This window comes from Salvelinus namaycush, chromosome 14, assembly GCF_016432855.1.
Source record: "Salvelinus namaycush isolate Seneca chromosome 14, SaNama_1.0, whole genome shotgun sequence".
NCBI classification, from domain to species: Eukaryota; Metazoa; Chordata; class Actinopteri; order Salmoniformes; family Salmonidae; genus Salvelinus; species Salvelinus namaycush.
The window spans coordinates 4862974-4887995 of NC_052320.1; the positions used below are offsets into that span (position 1 = coordinate 4862974).

At 49.9% G+C, this 25022-nt stretch overlaps 1 protein-coding gene across 1 annotated transcript in view; it reads left to right on the forward strand.

Moving 5' to 3' along the window:
• Nucleotides 1–25022, forward strand: part of hcfc1b (host cell factor C1b) — a 60497-nt gene that overhangs the window by 21158 nt on the left and 14317 nt on the right. The window contains exons 11-19 of the mRNA XM_039008697.1: nt 146–417; nt 676–809; nt 4509–4647; nt 4951–5087; nt 6680–7844; nt 9993–10144; nt 10330–10515; nt 12312–12507; nt 17526–17683. Of these exons, the coding sequence (XP_038864625.1) occupies nt 146–417; nt 676–809; nt 4509–4647; nt 4951–5087; nt 6680–7844; nt 9993–10144; nt 10330–10515; nt 12312–12507; nt 17526–17683 (2539 nt within the window). The remainder of the gene's footprint in view (nt 1–145; nt 418–675; nt 810–4508; nt 4648–4950; nt 5088–6679; nt 7845–9992; nt 10145–10329; nt 10516–12311; nt 12508–17525; nt 17684–25022) is intronic.

A 25022-nucleotide genomic window follows, 5' to 3' on the forward strand; every position in this document is an offset into this window, starting at 1 on the left:
TCGGCCTAGTCCAGTACGCGATCGGCCTAGTCCTGTACGCGATCGGCCTAGTCCAGTACGCGATCGGGGCCTAGTATTCTGATGTACGCGATCAGTCAACCAACCTGAGATATCCGTCTCGAAGGACCATGTTTCTTGTTGTCAGCTTCCACCTCTATCTTGACCTCCCGACCCCTAACCCTGAACCCCCTCTATCGGCCTTCCTTTTCAACCAGACTAAAGGTCCCCTCCCGGCGGGCACCATCCTGAAGCTGGTGACATCAGCGGACGGAAAGCCCACCACGATCATCACTACGTCCCAGGCTGGGACCGCGGGGGGAAAGCCCACCATCTTATCTTACAGCGGCATGCCCACCGCCACCAAGCCTGGCACGCACATCATCAAGACCATACCCATGTCTGCCATCGGACAAGCGGGTTAGTCCTGTCTGCTTCCTATACATCAACCAATTGAAAGGCAATTTGTGATTCAAATATTGTTAAAAAATATGTTTTTACTAATGTTGAGTGTTTTGTAGATCGTTTGATTCATAGTCAGCGCTACATTTTGGGATTTTGTTACACCGTTTTCATAAGTGGCCCATTGGTGCAACCACATGGAACATTTTTTAAATGTGTCTACGTATGACGACAACTTCCTGTTACTAAATGGTATTTAATCTGTTGTCTGGTCAGGAGTGACAGGAAGTGGTATGAAGTCACCCATTACCATTATCACCACTAAGATGATGACACCAGGCACCGGGACACCAGGCAAGATCATCAGCGCTATGCCCAGAGCTGGGCCTGGTCAGCAGGGACTCACACAGGTACCCCAACCCCCCCTCTATCCCCTCTCTAACCTTTAACCCTGGTACAGTAACATCAGCACAATGCCCAGAGCTGGGCCTGGTCAGCAGGGACTCACACAGGTACCCCAACCCCCCCTCTATCCCCTCTCTAACCTTTAACCCTGGTACAGTAACACCAGCACTATGCCCAGACCTGGGGCTGGTCAGCAGGGACTCACACAGGTACCCCAACCCCCCTCTATCCCCTCTCTAACCTTTAACCCTGGTACAGTAACACCAGCACTATGCCCAGACCTGGGGCTGGTCAGCAGGGACTCACACAGGTACCCCAACCCCCCCTCTATCCCCTCTCTAACCTTTAACCCTGGTACAGTAACACCAGCACAATGCCCAGAGCTGGGGCTGGTCAGCAGGGACTCACACAGGTACCCCAACCCCCCCCCCCCCTCTATCCCCTCTCTAACCTTTAACCCTGGTACAGTAACACCAGCACAATGCCCAGAGCTGGGCCTGGTCAGCAAGGACTCACACAGGTACCCCAACCCCCCCCCTCTATCCCCTCTCTAACCTTTAACCCTGGTACAGTAACATCAGCACAATGCCCAGAGCTGGGCCTGGTCAGCAGGGACTCACACAGGTACCCCAACCCCCCCCCCCCCCCCTCTATCCCCTCTCTAACCTTTAACCCTGGTACAGTAACATCAGCACAATGCCCAGAGCTGGGCCTGGTCAGCAGGGACTCACACAGGTACCCCAACCCCCCCTCTATCCCCTCTCTAACCTTTAACCCTGGTACAGTAACATCAGCACAATGCCCAGAGCTGGGCCTGGTCAGCAGGGACTCACACAGGTACCCCAACCCCCCCTCTATCCCCTCTCTAACCTTTAACCCTGGTACAGTAACATCAGCACAATGCCCAGAGCTGGGCCTGGTCAGCAGGGACTCACACAGGTACCCCAACCCCCCCTCTATCCCCTCTCTAACCTTTAACCCTGGTACAGTAACATCAGCACAATGCCCAGAGCTGGGCCTGGTCAGCAGGGACTCACACAGGTACCCCAACCCCCCCTCTATCCCCTCTCTAACCTTTAACCCTGGTACAGTAACATCAGCACAATGCCCAGAGCTGGGCCTGGTCAGCAGGGACTCACACAGGTACCCCAACCCCCCCCCCTCTATCCCCTCTCTAACCTTTAACCCTGGTACAGTAACACCAGCACAATGCCCAGAGCTGGGCCTGGTCAGCAAGGACTCACACAGGTACCCCAACCCCCCCCCCTCTATCCCCTCTCTAACCTTTAACCCTGGTACAGTAACATCAGCACAATGCCCAGAGCTGGGCCTGGTCAGCAGGGACTCACAAAGGTACCCCCCCCCCCCCCCCCCCCCCTCTATCCCCTCTCTAACCTTTAACCCTGGTACAGTAACATCAGCACAATGCCCAGAGCTGGGCCTGGTCAGCAGGGACTCACACAGGTACCCCAACCCCCCCTCTATCCCCTCTCTAACCTTTAACCCTGGTACAGTAACATCAGCACAATGCCCAGAGCTGGGCCTGGTCAGCAGGGACTCACACAGGTACCCCAACCCCCCCTCTATCCCCTCTCTAACCTTTAACCCTGGTACAGTAACATCAGCACAATGCCCAGAGCTGGGCCTGGTCAGCAGGGACTCACACAGGTACCCCAACCCCCCCCTCTATCCCCTCTCTAACCTTTAACCCTGGTACAGTAACATCAGCACAATGCCCAGAGCTGGGCCTGGTCAGCAGGGACTCACACAGGTACCCCAACCCCCCCCTCTATCCCCTCTCTAACCTTTAACCCTGGTACAGTAACATCAGCACAATGCCCAGAGCTGGGCCTGGTCAGCAAGGACTCACACAGGTACCCCAACCCCCCCCTCTATCCCCTCTCTAACCTTTAACCCTGGCACAGTAACATCAGCACAATGCCCAGAGCTGGGCCTGGTCAGCAGGGACTCACACAGGTACCCCAACCCCCCCCTCTATCCCCTCTTTAACCTTTAACCCTGGTACAGTAACATCAGCACAATGCCCAGAGCTGGGCCTGGTCAGCAGGGACTCACACAGGTACCCCAACCCCCCCTCTATCCCCTCTTTAACCTTTAACCCTGGTACAGTAACATCAGCACAATGCCCAGAGCTGGGCCTGGTCAGCAGGGACTCACACAGGTACCCCAACCCCCCCCTCTATCCCCTCTCTAACCTTTAACCCTGGCACGGTAACATCAGCACAATGCCCAGAGCTGGGCCTGGTCAGCAGGGACTCACACAGGTACCCCAACCCCCCCCTCTATCCCCTCTTTAACCTTTAACCCTGGTACAGTAACATCAGCACAATGCCCAGAGCTGGGCCTGGTCAGCAGGGACTCACACAGGTACCCCAACCCCCCCTCTATCCCCTCTTTAACCTTTAACCCTGGTACAGTAACATCAGCACAATGCCCAGAGCTGGGCCTGGTCAGCAGGGACTCACACAGGTACCCCAACCCCCCCCCCTCTATCCCCTCTCTAACCTTTAACCCTGGTACAGTAACATCAGCACAATGCCCAGAGCTGGGCCTGGTCAGCAGGGACTCACACAGGTACCCCAACCCCCCCTCTATCCCCTCTTTAACCTTTAACCCTGGTACAGTAACATCAGCACAATGCCCAGAGCTGGGCCTGGTCAGCAGGGACTCACACAGGTACCCCAACCCCCCCCCCTCTATCCCCTCTCTAACCTTTAACCCTGGTACAGTAACATCAGCACAATGCCCAGAGCTGGGCCTGGTCAGCAGGGACTCACACAGGTACCCCAACCCCCCCCCCCTCTATCCCCTCTCTAACCTTTAACCCTGGTACAGTAACATCAGCACAATGCCCAGAGCTGGGCCTGGTCAGCAGGGACTCACACAGGTACCCCAACCCCCCCCCCTCTATCCCCTCTCTAACCTTTAACCCTGGTACAGTAACATCAGCACAATGCCCAGAGCTGGGCCTGGTCAGCAGGGACTCACACAGGTACCCCAACCCCCCCCCCCTCTATCCCCTCTCTAACCTTTAACCCTGGTACAGTAACATCAGCACAATGCCCAGAGCTGGGCCTGGTCAGCAGGGACTCACACAGGTACCCCAACCCCCCCCCTCTATCCCCTCTCTAACCTTTAACCCTGGTACAGTAACATCAGCACAATGCCCAGAGCTGGGCCTGGTCAGCAGGGACTCACACAGGTACCCCAACCCCCCCCCCCCCCTCTATCCCCTCTCTAACCTTTAACCCTGGTACAGTAACATCAGCACAATGCCCAGAGCTGGGCCTGGTCAGCAGGGACTCACACAGGTACCCCAACCCCCCCTCTATCCCCTCTCTAACCTTTAACCCTGGTACAGTAACATCAGCACAATGCCCAGAGCTGGGCCTGGTCAGCAGGGACTCACACAGGTACCCCAACCCCCCCCCCTCTATCCCCTCTCTAACCTTTAACCCTGGTACAGTAACATCAGCACAATGCCCAGAGCTGGGCCTGGTCAGCAGGGACTCACACAGGTACCCCAACCCCCCCCCCTCTATCCCCTCTCTAACCTTTAACCCTGGTACAGTAACATCAGCACAATGCCCAGAGCTGGGCCTGGTCAGCAGGGACTCACACAGGTACCCCAACCCCCCCTCTATCCCCTCTTTAACCTTCTGTTAATATTATGTTTCTACCAGGTGGTACTGAAGGGTGCCCCTGGACAACCCGGGACTATTTTACGGACAGTCCCCATGGGAGGAGTACGTCTCGTCTCCCCGGTTACCGTTTCCGGTGTCAAACCTAACGTCACCACCCTCGTTGTCAAGGGAACCACAGGTAAGGATGTTCAGTAATAGCTCTTTGCTAGTCGGCGCGCTTCGCTTCATCCTTTGACTAGAGTTGTGTTCCCTAAAGATTCGTTTAGTTTTAGTGAATCGTCCACGGTCGGATGCGTTGAACGATCATGCTTTAGCTTGTACTGTTTTGAAGCATCTGTCCCAATAGATTAGCCCGAGTGCCAGTCTTATTAGCGTTGACATTCCACTCCTTAACACGCCTGGTGGAATGTTAGCACAAAACCGGTCTGGATTTTCAGCCTACCAATATACATAATCAATTAACCTTGTCCCTTCCCCTTAGGTGTGACAACGTTTGGTACGGTGACTGGTACGGTGTCTTCGAGCCTGGCGGGTGGAAGCGTTGCCACGGCTACTCCCATCACCACCTTGGGCACCATGACCGCTCTGCCTGGACAGGTCACCGTCTCCGCAGCTCAGGTATAGTTCATGTAGAACAACGTAGGCTGCGTTTACAAAAGGCAGCCCAATTATTTGGGAAAAGGATCTGATCGGTCCCCCAAAAAATAATGATCAGAATTGGGCTGCCTTTTGTAAACGCAGTGTCGTCGGCGTCTTATCTGGCAGGTTTTTTTTTTTACGTCGGGAGAGTTGTTCGTGTTTGGTGCAGATGCATCCATCCTGTCATGTTGTCATGACTCCTTGCGATGGGTTGACTCCCATTATAAAATGTTTTGCTGCTATGCTTGTCCTGCTGCCACAGTGATACGCCTGGGAGACAGCTGTCTGTGAAAAGCAGGCCTTGCCGTGATTCTCTTCTGGTCAGACATGCCATCATGAAAAAACCTGTAGAAAACCTCATACTCGGAAGGAATCAATTGTCATTTAACCTCTCTGGGATATGTTTGGACGGTAGCGTCCCACCTGGCCAACATCCAGTGAAAATGCGAAGCGCCAAATTCAAATGAATTACTATTAAAAATTAAACTTTGATGAAATCACACATTCAATATACCAAATTAAAGCTACACTTGTTGTGAATCCAGCCAAAGTGTCAGATTTCAAAAATGCTTTACGGCGAAAGCAAACGATGCTATTATCTGAGGATAGCACCCCAGCTAACAATCACAGACCATCATATTTCAACCCTCCCGGCACGACACAAAACGCAGAAATAAAGATATAATTCATGCCTTACCTTTGACGAGCTTCTGTTGTTGGCACTCCAATATGTCCCATAAACATCACAAATGGTCCTTTTGTTCGATTAATTCCGTCGATATATATCCAAAATGTCCATTTATTTGGCGCGTTTGATCCAGAAAAACACCGGTTCCAACTCGCTCAACATGACTACAAAAGGTACCGGTAAGCTTTGTCCAAACATTTCAAACTACTTTTGTAATACAACTTTAGGTATTTTTTTAACGTAAATAATCGATCAAATTGAAGACGGGATGATCTGTGTTCAATACCGGAGGAAAACAATGTGTAGCATGCTTTCTGGTCACGGGCCTCTAAAAAACAGTACACTTCACTGGAGCCTCATTCTGAACATGGCTACTTCTTCATTTCTCAAAGGAAAAACCTCAACCAATTTCTAAAGACTGTTGACATCCAGTGGAAGCGATAGGAACTGCAGGAAATCTGTATTCCCAATGAAAACCCATTGAAAAGAGAGTGACCTCAACAAAACAAAAAAATTCTGAATGGTTTGTCCAAATAAGTTCTGTTATAGTCACAGACATGATTCAAACAGTTTTAGAAACTTCAGAGTGTTTTCTATCCAATACTACTAATAATATGCATATATTAGCATCTGGGACTGAGGTAGGAGGCAGTTTACTATGGGCACGCTTTTCATCCAAAAGTGAAAATGCTGCCCCCTATCCCAGAGAAGTTAAATATGTTTTTATTTATTCAAATATGTATTTTTTTTTATTGGCAAGATTGATTTGTATTGTAACTTGTTTTATTGACCTCTTCTGTGTGTTGGAAAATAAATGCTTACACATCTTTAAAAACAGTTTCTATTGACTTCCTGATTGACCTGTACTCGTTCTGTCCTCCAGGCGGGAGCTCAGCCCACTCAGGTGACCCTAATCACGACCCCCAGTGGTGTGGATGCTCAGCCTGTCCACGACCTCCCGGTCTCCATCCTGTCCTCCCCCACCTCCGCCGAACCCTCGTCCACCCAGCCCGAGGCAGGCGACCCAGGAACGGTAACCCTGGTCTGCTCAAACCCACCCTGCGAGACCCACGAGACTGGCACCACCAATACAGCGACCACAGCCTCCGCTAACATGACTGGTAATGGTGGGGTGGAGCGGGTGTGTTCAAACCCGCCGTGTGAAACCCACGAAACCGGCACCACCAATACTCAAACGACGGCGTCCTCCAACATGGGCCAGGTACAGCAGGTGTGCACCAACCCGCCGTCAGAGACCCACGATACAGGTACCACCAACACCCAGACGACGGCGTCCTCCAACATGGGCCAGGTACAGCAGGTGTGCACCAACCCGCCGTCAGAGACCCACGATACAGGTACCACCAACACCCAGACGACCGCCAGCTGTAACATGGGATCCAACCAGCAACAACAACAGGGCTCCTGCGTAATCGACAACACCAGCGGGTCTGATCCCCCGTCCTCTCCGCCCCCCTCCTCCGGAGCCCTCTCCCCGTCGTCTGTCTCTGGTACCAGCTCTGTGCCCGGGGTGCTACGACCGGAGACTCTGAGAACAGGGACCACTTACACCTCGACCACCGCACGCTCTAACATGGGCTCTGACAAGATGGGCATGACGCTCAGCTCCTCGTCCTCAGATAACCAGAGCAAGTCATCCGGTGGTGGTGGAGGAGGATCCCCCCTCACCTCTCCTGTCTGCTCCAGTCCACCTTGTGAAACACACCAGACAAGCCCCACTGAGGCCGGAGCTGGAGGCAGCAGCGACACACAGGTCTGCTCCAATCCACCTTGTGAAACACACGAGACTGGCACTACCACTACGTCGACGCAGGCCGACTCCAGTATGGGCAACGGGCAGACTACAGGGACAGTGCAGAGGGTGTGTTCCAACCCGCCGTGTGAAACGCACGAAACGGGCACCACCAACACCCCGTCTCAGACTACGTCCAACCTGGCGGGGACGGGGACAGGCACGGTCCAGAGGGTGTGTTCCAATCCGCCGTGTGAAACGCACGAGACTGGCACCACCAACACGGCTACGACAGGTGGGATCTATCTATCTATCCACTGAGCATGACGGCCTTTAACCCATTCTGTTCTCATTGGCGTTTTTAGAGAGGATTTGTTTTCAGACACAGATTAAGTCAAGTCCGAGACTAAAAAAAATCTACTCAAAAGTGAATCTCCAGAAAGATTAGGCTTAATCTCTAGGTCTGGGGGAAATTGTCCCTTAGGCTCCTTTTACACAGGCCTACATATTCTGATATTTTGCCCAATTATTGGGGAAAAGGTTGATCTGATTGGTCCAAAGATCAGATTTGGTCTGCCTGTATAAACACAGCCTTAGTGTTTTAAAACAGAAGATTAAGAGTTAAGATGTTAGTAATATTTTCTCCGACCTACATACAGGATGTTTGGGTCTCCGTGTTGGGATGTTTGGGTCTCCGTGTTGGGATGTTTGGGTCTCCGTGTTGGGATGTTTGGGTCTCCGTGTTGGGATGTTTGGGTCTCCGTGTTGGGATGTTTGGGTCTCCGCGTGGGGATGTTTGGGTCTCCGCGTTGGGATGTTTGGGTCTCCGCGTTGGGATGTTTGGGTCTCCGCGTTGGGATGTTTGGGTCTCCGCGTTGGGATGTTTGGGTCTCCGCGTTGGGATGTTTCGGTCTCCGCGTTGGGATGTTTGGGTCTCCGCGTTGGGATGTTTGGGTCTCCGCGTTGGGATGTTTGGGTCTCCGCGTTGGGATGTTTGGGTCTCCGCGTTGGGATGTTTGGGTCTCCGCGTTGGGATGTTTGGGTCTCCGCGTTGGGATGTTTGGGTCTCCGCGTTGGGATGTTTGGGTCTCCGCGTTGGGATGTTTGGGTCTCCGCGTTGGGATGTTTGGGTCTCCGCGTTGGGATGTTTGGGTCTCCGCGTTGGGATGTTTGGGTCTCCGCGTTGGGATGTTTGGGTCTCCGCGTTGGGATGTTTGGGTCTCCGCGTTGGGATGTTTGGGTCTCCGCGTTGGGATGTTTGGGTCTCCGCGTTGGGATGTTTGGGTCTCCGCGTTGGGATGTTTGGGTCTCCGCGTTGGGATGTTTGGGTCTCCGCGTTGGGATGTTTGGGTCTCCGCGTTGGGATGTTTGGGTCTCCGCGTTGGGATGATTGGGTCTCCGCGTTTGGATGTTTGGGTCTCCGCGTTGGGATGTTTGGGTCTCCGCGTTGGGATGTTTGGGTCTCCGCGTTGGGATGTTTGGGTCTCCGCGTTGGGATGTTTGGGTCTCCGCGTTGGGATGTTTCGGTCTCCGCGTTGGGATGTTTGGGTCTCCGCGTTGGGATGTTTGGGTCTCCGCGTTGGGATGTTTGGGTCTCCGCGTTGGGATGTTTGGGTCTCCGCGTTGGGATGTTTGGGTCTCCGCGTTGGGATGTTTGGGTCTCCGCGTTGGGTCTCCGCGTTGGGATGTTTGGGTCTCCGCGTTGGGTCTCCGCGTTGGGATGTTTGGGTCTCCGCGTTGGGATGTTTGGGTCTCCGCGTTGGGATGTTTGGGTCTCCGCGTTGGGATGTTTGGGTCTCCGCGTTGGGATGTTTGGGTCTCCGCGTTGGGATGTTTGGGTCTCCGCGTTGGGATGTTTGGGTCTCCGCGTTGGGATGTTTGGGTCTCCGCGTTGGGATGTTTGGGTCTCCGCGTTGGGATGATTGGGTCTCCGCGTTTGGATGTTTGGGTCTCCGCGTTGGGATGTTTGGGTCTCCGCGTTGGGATGTTTGGGTCTCCGCGTTGGGATGTTTGGGTCTCCGCGTTGGGATGTTTCGGTCTCCGCGTTGGGATGTTTGGGTCTCCGCGTTGGGATGTTTCGGTCTCCGCGTTGGGATGTTTGGGTCTCCGCGTTGGGATGTTTGGGTCTCCGCGTTGGGATGTTTGGGTCTCCGCGTTGGGATGTTTGGGTCTCCGCGTTGGGATGTTTGGGTCTCCGCGTTGGGATGTTTGGGTCTCCGCGTGGGGATGTTTGGGTCTCCGCGTGGGGATGTTTGGGTCTCCGCGTGGGGATGTTTGGGTCTCCGCGTGGGGATGTTTGGGTCTCCGCGTGGGGATGTTTGGGTCTCCGCGTGGGGATGTTTGGGTCTCCGCGTGGGGATGTTTGGGTCTCCGTGTGGGGATGTTTGGGTCTCCGTGTGGGGATGTTTGGGTCTTAATTGTGTGACGTCCCTCCTCCCTCCAGCCCAGCCTGGTGACTCGACACAGGGAGACAACGGAACTACAGAGGCTCCCTCGTCGTCCTCGGTAACCACAGAGTCCAGCGCCGTGGTGGCGTCTGGTCGAGCAGTTACCACGGTTACCCAGTCCACACCCACACCTGGACCCTCCGTACCTGTAAGGGCCACACACACACACACACAAGGCTGTTATAGTGTCTATTCTCTTGTGGTTAGCTGGTTCAGATAGTCACTGCAGTAAGAGACTGTTAGAGGTGTTTATTTTGGTATCATTTTACTTTTGACCATTCGATCCCTTTCTGTCCCCCGACCCCTTTCTGTCTCGACCCTTCCTTCCACCAGGAGATCTCGTCGATGTCTGGGTCGTCTGAGGCGATGGTAGCGGCATGTATAGAGGGAGAGGAGGCCATGCAGACCGACTGTCTCCCAGAGGGCACAGTAAGGGTCGTGACCCTGGAGGAGGCTGCTGCAGCTGGGATACAGGTCCATGTGGAGGGCATGGAGGAACAGAACCAGGGGGAGCAGGAGGTACAGTACATTCAGTTATATATATGAATTACCTGTCAAACATTTGGACACACATGCTCATTCCAGGGTTTTTCTTTATTTTTACTATTTTCTATATTGTAGAATAGTAGTGAAGACATCAACACTATGAAATAAAACATATGGAATCATGTAGTAACCCCCAAAAAAGTGTTAAACAAATCAAAATATATTTTATATTTGAGATTCTTCAAAGTAAGCTACCCTTTGCCTTGATGACAGCTTTGCGCACTCTTGGCATTCTCTCAACCAGCTTCATGAGGTAGTCACCTGGAATGCATTTCAATTAACAGGTGTGCCTTGGTAAAAGTTGTGGAATTTCTTTCCTTAATGCGTTTGAGCCAATCAGTTGTCTTGTGACAAGGTAGGGGTAATATACAGAAGAATCCCTATTTGGTAAAAGACCAAGTCCATATTATGGCAAGAACAGCTCAAATAAGCAAAGCGAAATCACAGTCCATCATTACTTTAAGACATGAAGGTCAGTCATTACAGAACATTTCAAGAACTTTGAAGAAGTGCAGTCACAAAAACTTTCAAGGGCTTTAATGAAACTGGCTCTCATGAGGACCGTCACAGGAATGGAAGACCCAGAGTTACCTCTGCTGCAGAGGATAAGTTCATCAGCCTCAGATTGCAGCCCAAATAAATGCTTCAGAGTTCAAGTAACAGACACATCTCAACATCAACTGTTCAGAAGAGACTGCATGAATCAGGCCTTCATGGTCGAATTGCTGCTAAGAAACCACTACTAAAGGACACCAATAATAAGAAGAGACTTGCTTGGGCCAAGAAACACGAGCAATGGACATTAGACAGGTGGAAAACCGTCCTTTGGTCTGACGAGTCCACATTTTTGAGTTTTTGGTTCCAACCGCTGTGTCTTTGTGGGATGCATAGTATGTCAACGGATGATCTCCGCATGTGTGGTTCCCATCGTGAAGCATGGAGGAGGAGGTGTGGGTGCTTTGCTGGTGACACTGTCAGTGATTTATTTAGAATTGAGGGCACACTTAACCAGCATGGCTACAAAAGCATTCTGCAGCGATACGCCATCCCATCTGGTTTGGGCTTAGTGGGACACTTTTGGTTGGTTTTTCAACAGGACAATGACCCAACACACCTCCAGGCTGTGTAAGGGCTGTATGACCAAGAAGGAGAGTAATGGAGTGTTGAATCAGATGACCTGGCCTCCACAATCACCCGACCTCAACCCAATTGAGATGGTTTGGGATGAGTTGGATGGCAGAGTGAAGGAAAAGCAGCCAACAAGTGCTCAGCATATGTGGGAACTCCTTCAAGATTGTTGGAAAAGCATTCCAGGTGAAGCTGGTTGAGAGAATGCCAAGAGCGTGCAAAGCTGCCATCAAGGCAAAGGGTGGCTACAATGTATAAAATGTAAAATATATTTTGATTTGTTTAACACTTTTTGGTTACTACATGATTCCATATGTGTTATTACATAGTTTTGATGTCTTCACTATTATTCTACAATGTAGAAAATAGTAAAAATAAAGAAAAGCCCTTGAATGAGTAGCTGTGTCAAAACTTTTGACTGGTACTGTATATATATACATACAGTGCAACACTCACGGAAGGAAACTACCATCCACAGGTTCACTGTCATGTCTTGGAAAAGGCCACAGAATGAAATGCTGTGTTTCCTCCTAGCAACACACATGAGCGACTGAATTGTGTGCCAACAAAACATTTTTTAGTAACATTGAAAAAAATATGTTTAATGTCCTGAACTTTCTTTTCTTTTCTTTGCCTCCTAGGGCCTTCCTGCGGAGCTGATGTCTGAAGGTGGCTCGGGGGGGCAGCAGACCCTGATGGTGACGGGTTTAACCCCCGAGGAGCTGGCTGTTACCGCTGCAGCCGAGGAGGCGGCACAACACGCTGCTGCCGAGGAGGCTAACGCCCAGGCCATGGCCATACAGGCTGTCCTGCAGGCGGCACAGCACGCTGTCATGAGTGAGTAGACACACACACACACACACAGTCCTGGTCATACAGGCTGTACTACAGACGGTCCTGGTCATACCTGCTGTACTACAGACGGTCCTGGTCATACAGGCTGTACTACAGACGGTCCTGGTCATACAGGCTGTACTACAGACGGTCCTGGTCATACAGGCTGTACTACAGACGGTCCTGGTCATACAGGCTGTACTACAGACGGTCCTGGTCATACAGGCTGTACTACAGACGGTCCTGGTCATACAGGCTGTACTACAGACGGTCCTGGTCATACAGGCTGTACTACAGACGGTCCTGGTCATACAGGCTGTACTACAGACGGTCCTGGTCATACCTGCTGTACTACAGACGGTCCTGGTCATACCTGCTGTACTACAGACGGTCCTGGTCATACAGGCTGTACTACAGACGGTCCTGGTCATACAGGCTGTACTACAGACGGTCCTGGTCATACAGGCTGTACTACAGACGGTCCTGGTCATACCTGCTGTACTACAGACGGTCCTGGTCATACCTGCTGTACTACAGACGGTCCTGGTCATACCTGCTGTACTACAGACGGTCCTGGTCATACCTGCTGTACTACAGACGGTCCTGGTCATACCTGCTGTACTACAGACGGTCCTGGTCATACAGGCTGTACTACAGACGGTCCTGGTCATACAGGCTGTACTACAGACGGTCCTGGTCATACAGGCTGTACTACAGACGGTCCTGGTCATACAGGCTGTACTACAGACGGTCCTGGTCATACAGGCTGTACTACAGACGGTCCTGGTCATACAGGCTGTACTACAGACGGTCCTGGTCATACAGGCTGTACTACAGACGGTCCTGGTCATACCTGCTGTACTACAGACGGTCCTGGTCATACCTGCTGTACTACAGACGGTCCTGGTCATACAGGCTGTACTACAGACGGTCCTGGTCATACAGGCTGTACTACAGACGGTCCTGGTCATACAGGCTGTACTACAGACGGTCCTGGTCATACAGGCTGTACTACAGACGGTCCTGGTCATACAGGCTGTACTACAGACGGTCCTGGTCATACCTGCTGTACTACAGACGGTCCTGGTCATACAGGCTGTACTACAGACGGTCCTGGTCATACAGGCTGTACTACAGACGGTCCTGGTCATACAGGCTGTACTACAGACGGTCCTGGTCATACAGGCTGTACTACAGACGGTCCTGGTCATACAGGCTGTACTACAGACGGTCCTGGTCATACAGGCTGTACTACAGACGGTCCTGGTCATACAGGCTGTACTACAGACGGTCCTGGTCATACAGGCTGTACTACAGACGGTCCTGGTCATACAGGCTGTACTACAGACGGTCCTGGTCATACCTGCTGTACTACAGACGGTCCTGGTCATACAGGCTGTACTACAGACGGTCCTGGTCATACAGGCTGTACTACAGACGGTCCTGGTCATACAGGCTGTACTACAGACGGTCCTGGTCATACAGGCTGTACTACAGACGGTCCTGGTCATACAGGCTGTACTACAGACGGTCCTGGTCATACCTGCTGTACTACAGACGGTCCTGGTCATACCTGCTGTACTACAGACGGTCCTGGTCATACCTGCTGTACTACAGACGGTCCTGGTCATACAGGCTGTACTACAGACGGTCCTGGTCATACCTGCTGTACTACAGACGGTCCTGGTCATACCTGCTGTACTACAGACGGTCCTGGTCATACAGGCTGTACTACAGACGGTCCTGGTCATACCTGCTGTACTACAGACGGTCCTGGTCATACCTGCTGTACTACAGACGGTCCTGGTCATACAGGCTGTACTACAGACGGTCCTGGTCATACCTGCTGTACTACAGACGGTCCTGGTCATACCTGCTGTACTACAGACGGTCCTGGTCATACCTGCTGTACTACAGACGGTCCTGGTCATACCTGCTGTACTACAGACGGTCCTGGTCATACCTGCTGTACTACAGACGGTCCTGGTCATACCTGCTGTACTACAGACGGTCCTGGTCATACCTGCTGTACTACAGACGGTCCTGGTCATACAGGCTGTACTACAGACGGTCCTGGTCATACAGGCTGTACTACAGACGGTCCTGGTCATACAGGCTGTACTACAGACGGTCCTGGTCATACAGGCTGTACTACAGACGGTCCTGGTCATACAGGCTGTACTACAGACGGTCCTGGTCATACAGGCTGTACTACAGACGGTCCTGGTCATACAGGCTGTACTACAGACGGTCCTGGTCATACCTGCTGTACTACAGACGGTCCTGGTCATACAGGCTGTACTACAGACGGTCCTGGTCATACAGGCTGTACTACAGACGGTCCTGGTCATACAGGCTGTACTACAGACGGTCCTGGTCATACAGGCTGTACTACAGACGGTCCTGGTCATACAGGCTGTACTACAGACGGTCCTGGTCATACAGGCTGTACTACAGACGGTCCTGGTCATACAGGCTGTACTACAGACGGTCCTGGTCATACCTGCTGTACTACAGACGGTCCTGGTCATACAGGCTGTACTACAGACGGTCCTGGTCATACAGGCTGTACTACAGACGGTCCTGGTCATACAGGCTGTACTACAGACGGTCCTGGTCATACAGGCTGTACTACAGACGGTCCTGGTCATACAGGCTGTACTACAGACGGTCCTGGTCATACAGGCTGTACTACAGACGGTCCTGGTCATACAGGCTGTACTACAGACGGTCCTGGTCATACCTGCTGTACTACAGACGGTCCTGGTCATACCTGCTGTACTACAGACGGTCCTGGTCATACAGGCTGTACTACAGACGGTCCTGGTCATACAGGCTGTACTACAGACGGTCCTGGTCATACAGGCTGTACTACAGACGGTCCTGGTCATACAGGCTGTACTACAGACGGTCCTGGTCATACAGGCTGTACTACAGACGGTCCTGGTCATACCTGCTGTACTACAGACGGTCCTGGTCATACCTGCTGTACTACAGACGGTCCTGGTCATACCTGCTGTACTACAGACGGTCCTGGTCATACCTGCTGTACTACAGACGGTCCTGGTCATACCTGCTGTACTACAGACGGTCCTGGTCATACAGGCTGTACTACAGACGGTCCTGGTCATACCTGCTGTACTACAGACGGTCCTGGTCATACAGGCTGTACTACAGACGGTCCTGGTCATACCTGCTGTACTACAGACGGTCCTGGTCATACAGGCTGTACTACAGACGGTCCTGGTCATACCTGCTGTAGATCAGGTATTCCCAAACTGGGGTATGGGTACCCACAATGAGTCGGGGGTACGCCAAATAAAAATGTGATTCACGTATAAAAAAAAAATATATATATATTAAAGCTGTCCACTTATATTTTCCAACGGGACTATACATTTGGGTGAGTTTTTGTCTCTCGCCTGAGTAGCCTCGTTTCACTGCCAAAAATAAAATTAAACTGTCTGGTGTTCAGCGAAATAACAACACAATGTCAAATACAGGTAGTCTAGTGAAATAATTAACATCCAATCACATTAACCGTTACTCTCTCGCGGGAAATCCGCTAACGGTCTGTATGTAGCCAAACGTAGCTGCTGCTCATGTTGGTGTCTGTACTGATGGAGCAAAAGCCATGACAGGGAGACATAGTGGAGTAGTAACGCCATGACAGGGAGACATAGTGGAGGGGTAACGCGCGTGCAAGCAGTTGCTCCCGACAACACTCGCAGAGAGACTCTTTTAAAAAAAGAATATCCCCAATTTCGTGGTATCCAATTGTTAGTAGTTACTATCTTGTCTCATCGCTACAACTCCCGTACGGGCTCGGGAGAGGCGAAGGTCGAAAGCCATGCGTCCTCCGAAGCACAACCCAACCAAGCCGCACTGCTTCTTAACACGGCGCGCCTCCAACCCGGAAGCCAGCTGCACCAATGTGTCGGAGGAAACACCGTGCACCTGGCCCCCCTGGTTAGCGCGCACTGCGCCCGGCCCGCCACAGGAGTCGCTGGTGCGCGATGAGACAAGGATATCCCTACCGGCCAAACCCTCCCTAACCCGGACGACGCTGGGCCAATTGTGCGTCGCCCCACAGACCTCCAGGTCGCGGCCGGCTGCGACAGAGCCTGGGCGCGAACCCAGAGTCTCTGGTGGCACAGCTAGCGCTGCGATGCAGTGTTCTAGACCACTGCGCCACCCGGGAGGCCACCGAGAGACTCTTGCTGCCAAAGGCTAGTGTACAAGCGCCGACTAGGCGGCTAGTGTAATGGTATTTGGCTTAAATGCTGCTAGCGGTACGCGGTACTGCAATGTCGCGTGCAACAAACTGATTTTTCAGATTCGATCTTAATTTATACTCCCGTTTTAGTAGTGTCTGCTCTGCGATGAGTTGAAACATTAAAATGGTATCGGTAGTCAGTTGAACATCTCGCATTTCAGTTCCATATGACTGATTTCTGTTGGACCAAAATGCAAATGGTGAGTTGAAACCGCTTGTCAGAGGAATGTGATCTCATCTTTGGTGTGTGTGTGTGTATATTGGAAGGTACAGCCTATAGTCATTGCACAGATGGAGCGAAGGAGATGATACCAAAAAGACAAAAATGAGAACAAGCGGACTTAACTCATTAAGTCCGCTCACGACGCCAGGTCAGCGGAGTCAATCACCACCTTCCGGAGACACCTGAAACCCCACCTCTTTAAGGAATACCTAGGATAGGATAAAGTAATCCTTCTAACCCCCCCCCCCCCCCCCCCCCCCCCTAAAAGAGTTAGATGCACTATTGTAAAGTGGCTGTTCCACTGGATATCATAAGGTGAATGCACCAATTTGTAAGTCGCTCTGGATAAGAGCGTCTGCTAAATGACTTAAATGTATTAAAATAAAAAAAATACTCCTGCAGTACTGGCATTTGGAATATCGTGCCAAAACATACATTCTAATGAATAGATATATCACCCAGCCTTAGTTATCCGTTTGGTAGATTGTAACAAGTCTCTCTCTCCCCCCCCCTCTCCTCCAGATGAAGGAGACAGTGGCCAGGAGGGCCAGCATCAAAACATCCCCATTGTGTTGACTCAGGCTGAGCTGGCAGCCCTGGTACAACAACAACAACAGCTACAGGAAGCCCAGGCCCTGGCGCAGGCGGCGGCGGCAGCAGCAGCGGCACAACACAACCAGGTCAGTCCTGTTGTTCTGCTTTCTTCATCGGTCTGAACTGTCTGTTCGTTTCATTTTCAAGATGATTTGATGCGTATCTAGATATGTAGACTCTTGAACCATACGTTTTAATTTGAAACGATTCTAGATATGTTGACTCTTGAACCATACGTTTTAATTTGAAACGATTCTAGGTATGTAGACTCTTGAACCATACGTTTTAATTTGAAACGATTCTAGGTATGTAGACTCTTGAAACATACGTTTTAATTTGAAACGATTCTAGGTATGTAGACTCTTGAACCATACGTTTTAATTTGAAACGATTCTAGGTATGTAGACTCTTGAACCATACGTTTTAATTTGAAACAATTCTAGGTATGTAGACTCTTGAACCATACGTTTTAATTTGAAACGATTCTAGGTATGTAGACTCTTGAACCATACGTTTTAATTTGAAACGATTCTAGGTATGTAGACTCTTGAAACATACGTTTTAATTTGAAACGATTCTAGGTATGTAGACTCTTGAACCATACGTTTTAATTTGAAACGATTCTAGGTATGTAGACTCTTGAACCATACGTTTTAATTTGAAACGATTCTAGGTATGTAGACTCTTGAACCATACGTTTTAATTTGAAACGATTCTAGATATGTAGACTCTTGAACCATACGTTTTAATTTGAAACGATTCGGAGCGATTGTTTGATTAGAGGAACGGTTCGATTCACTGAAGTTTGTTGCATAAACACATGAATTTTCCATTCTATTATATAGCACCGCTATGGATGTCACCCCTCCATAATGGAATGGTTTAAACCATTTGGAAGTTGACGGATTTGAATGAGCTTCTCTTACAGGTCATCGTAGTCATTTAGCAGGCGCTCTTATCTAGAGACGTAATTACTGCGTTCATCGTAGTCATTTAGCAGGCGCTCTTATCTAGAGACGTAATTACTGCGTTCATCGTAGTCATTTAGCAGACGCTCTTATCTAGAGACGTAATTACTGCGTTCATCGTAGTCATTTAGCTGGCGCTCTTATCTAGAGACGTAATTACTGCGTTCATCGTAGTCATTTAGCAGGCGCTCTTATCTAGAGACATAATTACTGCGTTCATCGTAGTCATTTAGCAGGCGCTCTTATCTAGAGACGTAATTACTGCGTTCACCGTAGTCATTTAGCAGGCGCTCTTATCTAGAGACGTAATTACTGCGTTCATCGTAGTCATTTAGCAGGCGCTCTTATCTAGAGACGTAATTACTGCGTTCATCGTAGTCATTTAGCAGGCGCTCTTATCTAGAGACGTAATTACTGCGTTCATCGTAGTCATTTAGCAGGCGCTCTTATCTAGAGACGTAATTACTGCGTTCACCGTAGTCATTTAGCAGGCGCTCTTATCTAGAGACGTAATTACTGCGTTCATCGTAGTCATTTAGCTGGCGCTCTTATCTAGAGACGTAATTACTGCGTTCATCGTAGTCATTTAGCAGGCGCTCTTATCTAGAGACATAATTACTGCGTTCATCGTAGTCATTTAGCAGGCGCTCTTATCTAGAGACGTAATTACTGCGTTCATCGTAGTCATTTAGCAGACGCTCTTATCTAGAGACGTAATTACTGCGTTCATCGTAGTCATTTAGCAGGCGCTCTTATCTAGAGACGTAATTACTGCGTTCACCGTAGTCATTTAGCTGGCGCTCTTATCTAGAGACGTAATTACTGCGTTCATCGTAGTCATTTAGCAGACGCTCTTATCTAGAGACGTAATTACTGCGTTCACCGTAGTCATTTAGCTGGCGCTCTTATCTAGAGACGTAATTACTGCGTTCATCGTAGTCATTTAGCAGACGCTCTTATCTAGAGACGTAATTACTGCGTTCATCGTAGTCATTTAGCAGGCGCTCTTATCTAGAGACATAATTACTGCGTTCATCGTAGTCATTTAGCAGACGCTCTTATCTAGAGACGTAATTACTGCGTTCATCGTAGTCATTTAGCAGGCGCTCTTATCTAGAGACGTAATTACTGCGGTCATCGTAGTCATTTAGCTGGCGCTCTTATCTAGAGACGTAATTACTGCGTTCATCGTAGTCATTTAGCAGACGCTCTCATCTAGAGACATAATTACTGCGGTCATCGTAGTCATTTAGCTGACGCTCTTATCTAGAGACGTAATTACTGCGTTCATCGTAGTCATTTAGCAGGCGCTCTTATCTAGAGACGTAATTACTGCGTTCATCGTAGTCATTTAGCTGGCGCTCTTATCTAGAGACGTAATTACTGCGTTCATCGTAGTCATTTAGCAGGCGCTCTTATCTAGAGACGTAATTACTGCGTTCATCGTAGTCATTTAGCTGGCGCTCTCATCTAGAGACATAATTACTGCGTTCACCGTAGTCATTTAGCAGACGCTCTTATCTAGAGACGTAATTACTGCGTTCATCGTAGTCATTTAGCAGGCGCTCTTATCTAGAGACGTAATTACTGCGTTCATCGTAGTCATTTAGCTGGCGCTCTTATCTAGAGACGTAATTACTGCGTTCATCGTAGTCATTTAGCAGACGCTCTTATCTAGAGACGTAATTACTGCGGTCATCGTAGTCATTTAGCTGGCGCTCTTATCTAGAGACGTAATTACTGCGTTCATCGTAGTCATTTAGCAGACGCTCTTATCTAGAGACGTAATTACTGCGGTCATCGTAGTCATTTAGCTGGCGCTCTTATCTAGAGACGTAATTACTGCGTTCATCGTAGTCATTTAGCAGACGCTCTTATCTAGAGACATAATTACTGCGTTCATCGTAGTCATTTAGCAGGCGCTCTCATCTAGAGACATAATTACTGCGTTCATCGTAGTCATTTAGCAGACGCTCTTATCTAGAGACGTAATTACTGCGTTCATCGTAGTCATTTAGCAGACGCTCTCATCTAGAGACATAATTACTGCGTTCATCGTAGTCATTTAGCAGACGCTCTTATCTAGAGACATAATTACTGCGTTCATCGTAGTCATTTAGCAGACGCTCTTATCTAGAGACGTAATTACTGCGTTCATCGTAGTCATTTAGCAGGCGCTCTTATCTAGAGACGTAATTACTGCGTTCATCGTAGTCATTTAGCAGGCGCTCTTATCTAGAGACGTAATTACTGCGTTCATCGTAGTCATTTAGCAGGCGCTCTTATCTAGAGACGTAATTACTGCGTTCATCGTAGTCATTTAGCTGGCGCTCTTATCTAGAGACGTAATTACTGCGTTCATCGTAAGATAGCTAGGTGAGACAATGCATCACAATCGTACGAAGTAATGTCAGTGCTAGTAGGTAGTGCTGCTGGGGAGGTAGTGCTGCTGGGGAGGTAGTGCTGCTGGGCTGCTGGGGAGGTAGTGCTGGTGGGTTGCCAGGACAGAGAAGAGTTTTGACTGGGCTGAGCGGGAGCTGCCCTCTCATAGGGGTGGGAGGGCCAAGAAGCCAAAAGACCAGAGGTGGCGGAACGGAGTGCTACGGGTTGAGGTGTAGGGTTTGAGCAGAGCCTGAAGGTAGGGAGAGGCAGTTCCTCTCGCTGCTCCGTAGGCAAGTATCATGGTCTCGTAGTGGATGCGAGCTTCGACTGGAAGCCAGTGGAATGTGCGGAGGAGCGGGGAGACATAGAAGGACTTGGGAAGGTTGAACACCAGGCGGGCTGCAGCGTTCTGGATAAGTTGCAGAGGTTTGATGACACAAGCGGGGAGCCCAGCCAACAGAGAGTTGCAGTAGCCCAGACGGGAGATGACAAGTTCCTGGATTAGGATCTGCGCCACTTCCTGTGTGAGGAAAAGGTGGTACTCTATAGACGTTGTGGAGCATGAACCTGCAGGAGCGAGTCACTGCTTTGATGTTTGCAGAGAACGACAGGGTGTGGTCCAGGGTCACATCAAGGTTCTTTGCCCTCTGGGAGGGCGACACCGTGGAGTTGTCAACCGTGATGGAGAGGTCTTGGAGAGGACAGGCCTTCCCTGGGAGGAAGAACAGCTCTGTCTTGTTGAGGTGGTGGGGCCGACATCCAAGCTGAGCTGTCTGCCTGGCACATAGAGATGCGTGTCGCCACCTGGGTGTCAGAAGGGGGAAGGAGACGAGTAGTTGAGTGTGATCCTCATAGCAGTGATAGGAGAGACCATGTGAGGATATGATGGAGCTGAGTGACTTGGTCTAGAGAGAGAAGAGGAGAGGTCCATCCTCATAGCAGTGATAGGGGAGACCATATGAGGATATGAGGGAGCCCAGTGACTTGGTGTATAGAGAGAAGAGGAGAGGTCCATCCTCATAGCAGTGATAGGAGAGACCATGTGAGGATATGACGGAGCCGAGTGACTTGGTCTATAGAGAGGAGAGGTCCATCCTCATAGCAGTGATAGGAGAGACCATGTGAGGATATGACAGAGCTGAGTGACTTGGTGTATAGAGAGGAGAGGAGAGGTCCATCCTCATAGCAGTGATAGGAGAGACCATGTGAGGATATGACAGAGCTGAGTGACTTGGTGTATAGAGAGGAGAGGAGAGGTCCATCCTCATAGCAGTGATAGGAGAGACCATGTGAGGATATGACAGAGCTGAGTGACTTGGTGTATAGAGAGAAGAGGAGAGGTCCATCCTCATAGCAGTGATAGGAGAGACCATGTGAGGATGTGACAGAGCCGAGTGACTTGGTGTATAGAGAGAAGAGGAGAGGTCCATCCTCATAGCAGTGATAGGAGAGACCAGGTGAGGATATGACGGAGCTGAGTGACTTGGTGTATAGAGAGGAGAGGTCCATCCTCATAGCAGTGATAGGAGAGACCAGGTGAGGATATGACGGTGCTGAGTGACTTGGTGTATAGAGAGAAGAGGAGAGGTCCATCCTCATAGCAGTGATAGGAGAGACCAGGTGAGGATATAACGGAGCTGAGTGACTTGGTGTATAGAGAGAAGAGGAGAGGTCCATCCTCATAGCAGTGATAGGAGAGACCATGTGAGGATGTGACAGAGCCGAGTGACTTGGTGTATAGAGAGAAGAGGAGAGGTCCATCCTCATAGCAGTGATAGGAGAGACCATGTGAGGATATAACGGAGCTGAGTGACTTGGTGTATAGAGAGGAGAGGGCCTAGAACGGAGCCCTGGGGGACACCAGTAGTGAGAGCACGTGATGCAGACCACAGATCCTCTCCACGTCACCTGGTAGGAGCGGCCTGCCAGGTATGATGCAATCCAGGAGTGTGCAGAGCCTGATACGCCCAACCGCTTCAACCATGCAGTGAAAGGTAGCAAACGTGATTGCTGTCTTCGTTATGAAATGATCGACTTTACCCTGTATGTCTAAAAGAAAAAAATGATTAAAGACCATCAATTACTGATTTGCTACAAGCAAAACTACCACAACTATTGCTGATGGTGAACCTGAACAAGAGAAATGTAATATTAACACAGCATGCCTTGGCCAGTGATGTTGGCTGGGGTTGTTCAGCATGCTAAATGACTTGTAGATCCAATGACTGTCAACGCAGTTGCTTATCAGAAAGGACCAAGGCGTTCTTCATATAATGAATGAAAATGCCTTTATTTGTATGTTCAATGGAAACTGAGGCGTTTCGGCTGCAAGGCTTTTGTCAGGGAGTACGAAGATATGATCATACAATGTCCTCTTCTGAACAGCTTTTTCCAATCAACACGGATTTGAAGAGGGAGTGGTTACAGAATTGATTGGACAGGTGAAATACTGTAGATATGTCATCAAAATGCAACTCAATGTTAGAAGCATCAGAACCCCTAGAAAGGTAGTTGTAACCTTGAATATGACTGGGCCAAGTGGTAAGACTAGGAGAGATCTATTTTATACTACACTAGATCATAGCAAACATGGACCACAGCAGTCTAAACAGCTAAGTGTAATGGAGCATAATGTCCACTAGACCACAGCAGTCTAAACAGCTGAGGGTAATGGAGCATAATGTCCACTAGATCACAGCAGTCTAAACAGCTGAGGGTAATGGAGCATAATGTCCACTAGATCACAGCAAACATGGACCACAGCAGTCTGAACAGCTGAGGGTAATGGAGCATAATGTCCACTAGATCACAGCAGTCTAAACAGCTGAGGGTAATGGAGCATAATGTCCACTAGATCACAGCAGTCTAAACAGCTGAGGGTAATGGAGCATAATGTCCACTAGATGACAGCGAAGGCACTTCTCATGACCCTACAGGAACGGAGAGAAATCCATATCTTCATTTAAACCAGGGTATTTAGTGGCCTGTCGTTTGTAAATCCCAAAAAACGTTCCCTTTTTGGTTTAGCTGTTTAAGAGACGGTCCCCTTTTCTAATTGAGGCCGGAACATGATCAATACCCATAGCTTGTAGGGAGGTGTAAGGACTTGCCGTGCTTTGCCATGGGTTAGTCTTCATTGGCTACCCGTATGGAGCCGATTTGTGTTCAGGCTAAGAGGTCTTGAAGGCGTCTCTTTGTCCGTCCAATGTAGAACACCTTGCACTGTGGACATTCCAATCTGTAGGTGACGAGTGGTTTTGCAGTTAATTCAATGCTGTGTCAACAAGATACTTTTCCCCCGTGCAATATTTCTACAATGGTTGCCCTGGTTACATGTAAAAGAGCCCCTGGGTTTGTGGTCTAGCCAAGTTTTTTTTTTTGAGAGTCACCAGGAAGATAGCTGTGGGCTAATTTGTCATTTAGGGAAGGACATCTGTTAAAGCGTACGACTGGCGGCTCTGGGACGACTTGGCGTAGTAGCGTATCACTTTGGATGGTTCACCAATTATTTTAAATTATTCTTTTTAATGTTCTCAGGTTCAGTGCTATATTATGTAACAAATTACACTCTGGTGTAATTTGTCATCCGGCCCTTATAACTGCATCTTTCAGGACCTGAGCGCTGTGTAACCGCGACCTGAGCGCTGTGTAACCGCGACCTGAGCGCTGTGTAACCGCGACCTGAGCGCTGTGTAACCGCGACCTGAGCGCTGTGTAACCGCGACCTGAGCGCTGTGTAACCGCGACCTGAGCGCTGTGTAACCGCGACCTGAGCGCTGTGTAACCGCGACCTGAGCGCTGTGTAACCGCGATTCAAGAAACGATTCTCTAATTCAGCAGATTTGACACTGCGGTCTGTTTCTTGATCGCAAATTCTGTGGAATTGGCCGTTTTGAAATGTTCTCTTTTATTCTTTTTGGGGGTGAAAGCTGTCTTGCCCTCAGAATGGTATTCCCATCTGTAGGCTTCCTAAGGATTGATGTCGTTTTTAGTGATCTCAAGGTCCAACAAATGGGTAGTTATCCTCGCTGTACTCCATAGTTAGTTTGATGTTATGGTTAATGCTGTTATGGTA